Genomic DNA, 9761 nt, shown 5'->3' with positions numbered 1-9761 from the left:
TTGGCACCTTGGTTTCAGGTGGAACAGGACTGCCATTCTTTCCTTACAGGAAATGGCAGAGGATTACTTGGAGAAATATTTTGAAGATGCAATGCTGGTAGCAGCCCATGCTCACAGGATAACTCTGATGGCCAAAGACTTCAACACTTTGTCCAGAGTGAGATGGAGAAATGACAAGCTGGTCCATCCTGTGGAATGGTAGGACATCAAGATGAGAGACATATTATTAATTCCACCTACAAGAAAGTTGAAGGTAGATGAGGTTAAGGTTGTTGATGTTGGCTATATATAGAATGTGTCTATATATATAGCCCTAGGATCTCCTCTATATATACTCATCTATTGTGTGTATTCCACACACTTTGGGGACTCAGTCTCTTGTGTCTCGTGTGCTTCTTTCTCATCTCGAACATGGTATCAGAGCTATGGTTCTACGTGAACCTAGAGATCTCTACAGGTCAAAGTCTATCGGAGAGGTTTGTGTGACTCTCGTCTCCATACGAACTCTGCGCTTCTGGTTTGAAGAAACAAAAAGTAAGAAATAAAAAGCAAACACATGAGCGAGAGAGAGCTGCAAGGCGAGGACGTGTCTGTGTTGGTGTTTTTCTGTCTGCGCTTCTGGATGGCAGATGAGCGAGAGAGGCTTCCTTGTGCCGGCCCCAAGGTGGGCTTCCTTGCAGCATGTCTGCCCACAGCACAGCCAAAGCTCCAGATGTCACAGGTTGGCGTGAGCGGGCCGAGTCCGGAGAAGATCTCAGGCCAGCGTCTTTTTTCTCCGCAGCAGCATCGCCCCCTTCCCACAACGACCCTCTTCTCCGTCCCCCTCCTGCGCATGACTGGGAGCTTCTCTCTATGTCCACCATGGCTTCCTCAACGTTGTTGGCCCATGGCCATGGATTAGGGTTAGGGTTTCCTCGCAGCTCTGCGGCGAACTCGCCTCGCTTACAGCGATACACAGAAGATGAAGAAAACGAAGGAAGGGGCAGAAACGCAGAGTGTGATGAAGGGAAAGGCCTCCCCTTCTACAGCAGCGATGGTAGCTCGCTTCCCCTTGATGTTAGCCAGATCGCCGTTATGTGCAGCAGTACTTCTAGCGTTGAGCCGTTCACAGAGGGATGGAAGCCTCAGTTCCGAATAGCAGGGGCTCCTTTGCAGGAGGACTACTACCTTCAAGATCCTTTTGCGGCAGCCTCTATCACAGGAGGCTTTCTAGAACATAACCTTGTGCCGGCCCCAAGGTGGGCTTCCTTGCAGCATGTCTGCCCACAGCACAGCCAAAGCTCCAGATGTCACAGGTTGGCGTGAGCGGGCCGAGTCCGGAGAAGATCTCAGGCCAGCGTGGAAAGTCTACCCTTCGCTAACTCAGACGTAGGCGATCGGGCAAGACCGCTGCACGCCATCTTCATCATCGCCATGTGAGAAATTGTCTGCACGCCATCTTCGTCATCGCCATGTGAGAAATTGTCCCTGGTGTGGGCTGATCGACGTCGCGGTGCCTGCACCCGTTTGGGATAGAGCCTTTCGCTTAAGCCGAAGTCAGCGAGCTTGACGTCCTTTTCTTTGAGCTTAGTGTTGTTATCCCAGTGCTGCAGGAGAACGTTACTGCACTTGATGTCGCAGTGCACAATATTGAGAGAGTGAAGATGGCACGAGCGTACAGGCGGACGTCTGTGTTGGTGTTTTTCATTTCACCCATGGCGTGTCTGTGTTGGTGTCTATGTTGCTGCCCCTATTTTTAGCAAAACCTCTCACCAGACATGTGTGTGTTTGCTGTTTTGTTGTGATTAGCACAGGCAAGGATGCATGTGTGTGAAGTGCGGGAAGGCAGGCAGGCAAGGACGCGTGCGTGTGTATGTGAAGTGTGCAGAGGCCAGTAGCAGTGCTCCAAATATTCTTCTCTATTTCAAGCAGTAGCTATGTATGGTTTTAGCTTTTCTTTTGGCAGGCGCATTTTTTTTTTTTGCTAACGTTTTAGTTTTATGTGCAGAAGAAAATAATTCTTCTTGGGCACCATAACCTTTGATACCATTGATCTTTGATAGCTTTTCTTTTGGCATTGTTCCCATGGATTAATAATATCTTTACCATGCTTTCTTGATGTATTGGTTGTGTGTGGGCACAGCAGCACCTGCACGTGTTCCCCTTCTCTTGCATGTGACCTTGTATGTGTGTGTATTCATACACACACATACGATAAGGAAAACTGCTATATGGGTAGGTATCCATCAAGTGCGTGGAGGATACTCAAATCTCACTTTTCAGATGAGGAGCTGATAGGTATGATTCTCATATTAAATCCTCAAGAAAAGGTATGTCAAAAGTGATGCTTTTAAATGCATCTTGTTTCGTTCATATTGATGGAATGTGCATCCATTGACTTGGTTACATGTTTCATGAATGATGGTTGACTATGTTCTCGTGGATTGTATCCATGATGCCATGGTGCTGTTCCGTGATGATGGTTACATGTTTTGTCGATGAATACTATGTTTCCATGGATTGTATCCATGATGCCATGGTGCTGTTCTGTGATGATTTTTCAAGCATACAAATGGATGCTTTTTCGTCAAAATGTTCATGATGCCATGGTGGTGATGGTTACACATTTTATTGATATATGTATATGTGTTCATTACATTGATGTAATTCACTCACATCTTCATATATATGTTAGTCATATGTGTGTGTGCGCATGTAGGGTGCAAGTTTTTCATGATTTTTGTTTTTCCACTTTATGTTGTCGCAATATTGTTCCATGATGATGGTTACATGTTTCGTTGATGTTGGTTCACTTGTGGTTCACTTGGCTAATCTATATTGGTTGATTGTGTTTCCATGGATTTTATCCATGATGCCATGGTGCTGTTCCGTGATGATGGTTACATGTTTCGTCGATGATGGTTGACTATGTTTCCATGGATTGTATCCATGATGCCATGGTGCTGTTCCGTGATGATGGTTACATGTTTTGTCGATGAATACTATGTTTCCATGGATTGTATCCATGATGCCATGGTGCTGTTCCGTGATGATGGTTACATGTTTTGTCGATGAAGGTTGACTATGTTTTCATGGATCGTATCCATGATGCCATGGTGCTGTTCCATGATGATGGTTACATGTTTCGTCGATGATGGTTGACTATGTTTCCATGGATCGTTGTTCCATGGTGATGGTTATATGTTGTTGTTGTTGGTCATTCCAAGATATGTTGATTGTGTTTCCATGGATTTTATCCATGATGCCATGGTGTTGTTCCGTGAGATGATGGTTACATGTTTCGTCGATGATGGTTGACTATGTTTCCATGGATTGTATCCATGATGCCATGATGTTGTTCCAGTTACATGTTTCGTCGATGATGGTTGACTATGCCGTGGTGTTGTTCCGTGATGATGGTTACATGTTTCGTCGATGATGGTTGACTATGTTTCCATGGATCGTTGTTCCATGGTGATGGTTATATGTTTCGTTGATGTTATTCATTCCAAGCTATATGTTTCGTTGATGATGGTCATTCCAAGCTACATGTTTCGTTGATGTTGGTTCACTTGGCTAATCTATATTTGTTGATTGTGTTTCCATGGATTTTATCCATGATGCCATGGCGTTGTTCCGTGATGATGGTTACATGTTTCGTGAATGATGGTTGACTACGTTTCCATGGATCGTTCCCATGATGCCGTGGTCATTGGATGCACCGTGCCTTGGCTTTGGCTCATCATATTGACTAAGTTTATTTAAGTCTATCAATGTCTTTTGTGGTCGACAATGCAACCATGCAGGTCTCAATGGATATATGGGTGATCTTGTCTTGCCATGAGAGAGGGCAGGGTCAGTGGCAACTCTTTTCATGATCAAAATGACGGTCTATATCCTTATGTGACTGATCAATGGTGGTCAAGTCTTGGAATTCACTCTATGGCAACTAACAAGAAATTCCGTCGAGCATATTTCTCGAGAGGTCTAAATGGCTATAATGGTTGGTCAAGTCTTGGAATTCAATCTATGGCAACTAACAAGAAATTCCGTCGAGCATATTTCCCGAGAGGTTTGATTTCTCGTCCTATCAACTTATGAGGTTTATGTTCACATCATGTCATCCTGGCTACATGCTGCCTGCGGATGTCAAAGGTTTGATTTCTCGTTCCGTCATCTTATGAGGTTTACTATCCTGATTGTGAATGACACATGTTTGATTTCTCGGCCATCATCTTATGAGGTTTACTTGCAAGTACGTCATGTCAGAGGTTCGTTTTTTCATCATGTCTGGTCATCCTACCTATGGACGTCAAAGGTTTGATTTCTTGTCCTGTCATCTTATGAGGTTTACTTTCATATCATGTCATCCTGGAGGTTTGATCTAGCTTTCCATGATATCCTTACTAACTAGAATGAGTGTCATTTTCTATTTTAGTGTTTATTGACAGGTCAATCTTCCAAGTCAACTTCTCCAAGTAACCAGATTCTCTTACCAAATCTAGTTCAATTAACATTGATTGGATGATCTTCCACAAGTTGACATTGCCATGCATGTCCTTGCAGATGGACTATACTCCTAAGCAACCATATAATAGATACCTTTATGTCTATTTCTTTGTGTACATCTTTTCGTGTACATCTCATATTTCTATAACAAAATTATGGTTTTCCATTTGTTATGGAGACTTCTTCCATATTACAGGGTTTATGGATCAGGATTGTATTTGGATATTGTTGAGCTTCAATATAGAGAAGAGACTACAAAAATATTATTTGGCATCGTCACGAAGATAGACTCGCACTCAACCTACATGAATGGATCAAGACAACATGAAGATGGATGACGATAACTCCTTCAAAGCCTTCATGGCTATTGTATATATGGGAGTGATGTAGCTCCTTCATGGATATTGTGTATATGGGAGTGATGTAGCTCCTTCGCAGCCTTCATGGCTATTGTATATATGGGAGTGATGTAGCTCCTTTGAATAATACTTTGTAACTATAAAATAATTTAATATAGCGGTAGGTGTATATAGAGCTGTGGGTTTTTCCCTTGAGCCCCCAAGGGTTTTTTCATCCACAGTTAGAGACCCTTCTTTGAGTGGGGGTGTTGGCTATATATAGAATGTCTCTATATATATAGCCCTAGGATCTCCTCTATATATACTCATCTATTGTGTGTATTCCACACACTTTGGGGACTCAGTCTCTTGTGTCTCGTGTGCTTCTTTCTCATCTCGAACAGTTGAAGTAACCCACTCAAAGAACACCAGAGGGAAAGCTGCTTATGAGGAGTCACTGATGCAGCAAATAAAAGAATCCAATCTATTATAGATGTGGAGACTGTACAGAGGGAGCTGCAGATACAGAGAAGGTTGCAGGAGCTGGGCCCTAACATAGTTGTCCATATTGAGGATGAAACTTCAGTGAATAATTTTGACTTGACAAAACCATGCTTGGCAGCATTGGCTCATAAGAATGAGTATTGCTCAGATACTATCATTCTTGCAATGCTCTAGTAAGTGTCTTTTATTTTACATTTGTTTGTAAAATAATCCTTCTTGTACCTCCTTTACACCCTATCCTAATTATTGTTTGGTCCAATGCAGCGTGATGAGAAGCTGGCTTAACCACGCTGTACAGCATACAGTTCATATTATTGATCCTGCCATTTCCTCCAGGTTAAGAGATGCAAAGGAAACTCCCATGGATATTTTCAATTGGTTCAGACACTGCAATTTTGATGTTATCGATGTTTTGCTACTTCCATACCATAACGGGTATGTGGGTGACTGCTTCTTTTGGGATTCTTCTTTAAGATTGAGAACTCTTGTAGCCTTTGATTTCTTAATGCTTTTTTCCTTACACGGTGACCACTGGAGCTTTGCTTCTATTGATATCCAGCAGAAGCAATGCTTTATATTCAACTCTCTTAAAAACACACACAGAGAGCTGAAATTGTAAGTGGTGTGTGTGCTATTTTTAACTTTAAACTTCATTATTTTGTTTTAATGCACACTAACTGAATTATATGTATTGCAGTTGTATTAGAAGGTTTCTAGATGCATTGGATCACTGTCCTCCTAATGTCAATCTTTTGGATTCAATAGAGTCAATAAATTTAGAGGTAGAAAGTCGTTCCCCCTACTGATGTCTATTTCATGCTATGCCTTTGAACCTATTGAATAATTTTGTTTTGTTCAGATGTTAACAGTTTCTAACATATCTTTCCAACTGTACAGACACCACAACAAGATGATTCAAGTAGCTGCGGCAGCTGCTGGAGAGTGCTGATCAGTGCCAAATATATACTTTCAAGATATTTTGAGATAGGACAGCCAGACCTTGTAAGAAAAAAAAATTTTCATTTAGCTTCAAAATAATTGATATTGGTACAAAGTGTTCTAAATCATCATATGCCATTGCAGATGAGAGAAGATAGCTTCAGCTCAAACTATGTATATAGTTTCAGAGCTGATACAATTTGAAAGTTTTTGAAGTATGCCTCCCCCAAACCTATTGTACCAGCTACTATCGAGTTGGGTGAGAGCTCTAAAGTCCGAGAAGGTGTCATACACCTTGATGACACAGAAGATGCTGATGTGGTGCCACATGAACAAGGACCTAGTGCTGATGAGGAGAAGCCACAGGAAAAAGAACCTGCCTGTTGATGTTATTGAGGAGAAGATGGAGCAGCACAGCAAACAGATTCTCCAGGGGCAGTAGAGGAGACAATGGAGCAGCACACCAAGAGATTGTACAGGACAGGATGGAGCAGCAGAAAACAGATTCTCCAAAAAAAGATGATACGGAGAGCTTGGACCATGTCAAGCAGCCTCTGGATCAGGCTGTAGATAAAATAGAAAATGGTTGTCAAGAATATGTTCTACATATACAATTAAACACTTCTGTACAAAATTTTACTTTATTGAATATGATACCTTTGTTTATGGAGTCTGTGTTATCTCAATTTTCAAATTTTCAATGTCTTTGCATTTTATTGAACTCTCTCTTCTTTTGAGCACCTGCAAAAAAGCAATATGAATCAATAAGGTAAAGTAAACTAATAGCAGTGCTTAATGAGACTAGGATAAGTCAGATGATCTTGTTTTCTTAACACACCATGTGTGTTAGCATTGTCCAGCAACAACTGATAAAAATGATCAGTAAAAAATATACCCGATTGAGCTAGCTCTGTTGCACATCGACCTTGGTATTGTTGTTCTCCTATCGATCCATGCAAAACATCTATAAATCCCAGAATATAATCGATGTTTTGCCATGTCTCATACGATGAAGGGTATAAATCTGAAATAAAATAACACAAGAATGTCAAAAAGCAAAGAAAGAAAGCTTCATCTTAAAAATCCATACACCTCATAAAGAATAAAACCACAATAGAAAAATACACAATTAGGCCTGTGTTGTGGAAGATCATTTGGATAGTCTCGCAAGACAAGTTCTTTATGCATGTACACATGCTTAATCAAAACTTCTTTCAATGATATCTTCCCTTTGGTGATTTTAAAATCTCGTACTCTAGAAAATATTTTTTGTTTGGGGTCTCTTTCTTTTGCTAGGTTGCATGAGCACCCATGCTCCTTTCGAAACACTAAACCTTTCCCAAGTTCCTTCCGTTTTGACTGTACTTGAATTCTCTACCGAAGAAATAGAAGAAGCAGGTCGACGGGGTAAGGATGTGTGGTATAATTCTGCCTTCATAGCATTATCATCCACAGAGCGTCTTCCACAAGAACGGCCATAGTTTTTATTCACCATGGAGACCTTGTGAATCTGTAACAACAGCAAAGTAATGTAAACAAGATAACAAAGTGAAGTTTCAAGAAAGAGAAAGTGGGCAGACAGACAGTTGACAAGAAACATCTTACTCTAAGCCAAACAGGATCAAGGGAGAAATTTTGGAAAAGAAGAGGCTGCTGCACAATGAGGCAGTGGTGTAGAATGGTAGACCTTTCGAAGGAAAGACAGCACAACATTTCAAAGTTCAAAGGAAGGTGGAAGCAGGAAGGCCCTTGTCAGAGAAAATGTCAGACTAGATTCTATCTTCATGTCCAAAGATCTTGTGAGAATAAAAAACCAATCTCCACATTAATGTAGCACGCTTGTACCTACATAAAGTATTGTTTATTTTATCTATTTTCTCTTATTTTTGTGAATTTCTAACGTTACGTTGGCTCTCTGTTGATTGGTTGAGAGCTTATTTTTCCAAACCGTAAAAGGCCCCAAAATGAGCTCCCTTTTTTTCTAATGCAAAGATTCTTCTTCTTTCTAAATGTGCATTAAAATGTTTGATAGGTGTACACCAATGTTTCCAAGAAATGGTTTAGCAAGACTTGTCTCCTAAACACACACGACTTACTATCTAGTCCAAGAATTTCATTATCACTCAAATGTGCATGCGGAGTGATAAATAGTAACCAAGTCTCAGCTTAGCGATGACTTCGTCACACCTAGCACCTGCTAGAATAGCCATCTAGTCCAAGAAAGTGAGTTATACTCAAATGATGATCCGGAGTATAGATGGGCTTCCTTTCACTTGATACAACATAGTCAAGGATGACTATGATCTTAAGGGAGAGGTCATGTCATCAAAATTAAAGTTTGATGAATGTTGTGCTTTATCAAAGTTTTTCTCTCTCTAAAAGTGGCCATTTGAGAGAGAAAAAGCATATTAAAGCACATATGGATGGACAAAGAGGCATGTATGAAAGTGAATTCAAGGCAAGAGAAGTGCCAAAAGGTAAATTTTACTTCAAAAGTGCATGGAAGATTTTCCTAGGATCTTACCAAAATTTTACGAAGTGCAAACGGGCCTTCAAAGGACCAAAAAGGGTTAAAATACGGCTTACGAGAGGTATTAAAAGTGGACGTATGAACAAAGAGTAATGAAAATGGGAAGGAGGGCTTTATTTGGTCTATTTTGGATATTTCTTACCCAATGAAAGATGAAGAAATAGGCGCCCAACTTCCCCCATGACTCACCCATGCTCTACCTCTCTCTAAGCCACATGGATACTAAAAATGGCATCAGCTTTCCACCTCAACTACTCGAGTTCTTAAAAGTGGATTATCTTTCTCATTAGGAGGGCAATTAGAGTGTCGAAAGCACAAGTGAAACCTCTCATCAAGCTCTTCAAGCTCAAGCACTCATATGTTAGTTACATGCTTATGTTAATGTACTACCCTTGGTAGATAAGTACATAGGCTATGGAGCACTTCCAACTCAAGCTCCTACCCAAATCCTTTTCAAGACTCTCCTTTTCTCCACAGTACTCTTGGCTTGAATATCCATTGAGGCTTTGAGAAGAGGACAACGTAGCACAAGGAAGTAAAGCAAGCCCACAAGCTCATGGGTTATGGAGATCCTAGCCTCCATGGTCCAAGAGATGTATTAATTCAAGCTTCTCTCTTTATGTAAAGAGTTCAAGAGCAAAAGATTAATACAAAGCCTTTCGAGGGGGGGTCGGCCTCAAGAAATCCGACCCTCAATCTTGTGTGATTGTGTTAAGTTCTTGTTTTGCATGCTTGTTTGTGTTAAGTTCTTGTTTTGCATGCTTGTTTTGCATATGCTACTTGTTTGTGTGTCTGTGAGTAGCTAAATGAATGCATGAGCTAGTTGTTGTGTGTGTGAGTTGCTAAATGAATGCATAGGCTAATTGTCATGTGTGCAAGTAGTTAAATGAATGCATTAGCTACTATGTTATTCCTATCACATGCTATCACTATTAAGGGAGGAAATTAAAAGGAAACTATCA

General features: G+C 40.9%; 1 protein-coding gene across 1 annotated transcript; it reads left to right on the top strand.

Annotated features, from left to right (window-relative positions):
* The first annotated feature begins 681 nt into the window (after window positions 1-681).
* On the top strand, window positions 682-1305 carry LOC147641557 (uncharacterized). The gene has a single exon (XM_086807572.1). The coding sequence runs from the start codon at window positions 682-684 to the stop codon at window positions 1303-1305; it is 624 nt and encodes a 207-aa protein (XP_086663698.1).
* The last annotated feature ends 8456 nt before the right edge of the window (window positions 1306-9761 follow it).

The sequence above is a fragment of the Cibotium barometz genome, chromosome 1, assembly GCF_041138505.1.
Source record: "Cibotium barometz isolate CiBa-2024 chromosome 1, ASM4113850v1, whole genome shotgun sequence".
In the NCBI taxonomy this organism is placed as follows: Eukaryota; Viridiplantae; Streptophyta; class Polypodiopsida; order Cyatheales; family Cibotiaceae; genus Cibotium; species Cibotium barometz.
The sequence above is the reverse complement of the archived record's forward strand: the minus strand, read 5'-3'. Positions and strand labels throughout refer to the sequence as shown.

Coding starts and splice junctions, on each gene's coding strand:
- LOC147641557 (XM_086807572.1), top strand. CDS start 682: ATGTCTGCCCACAGCACAGCCAAAGCTCCAGATGTCACAGGTTGGCGT.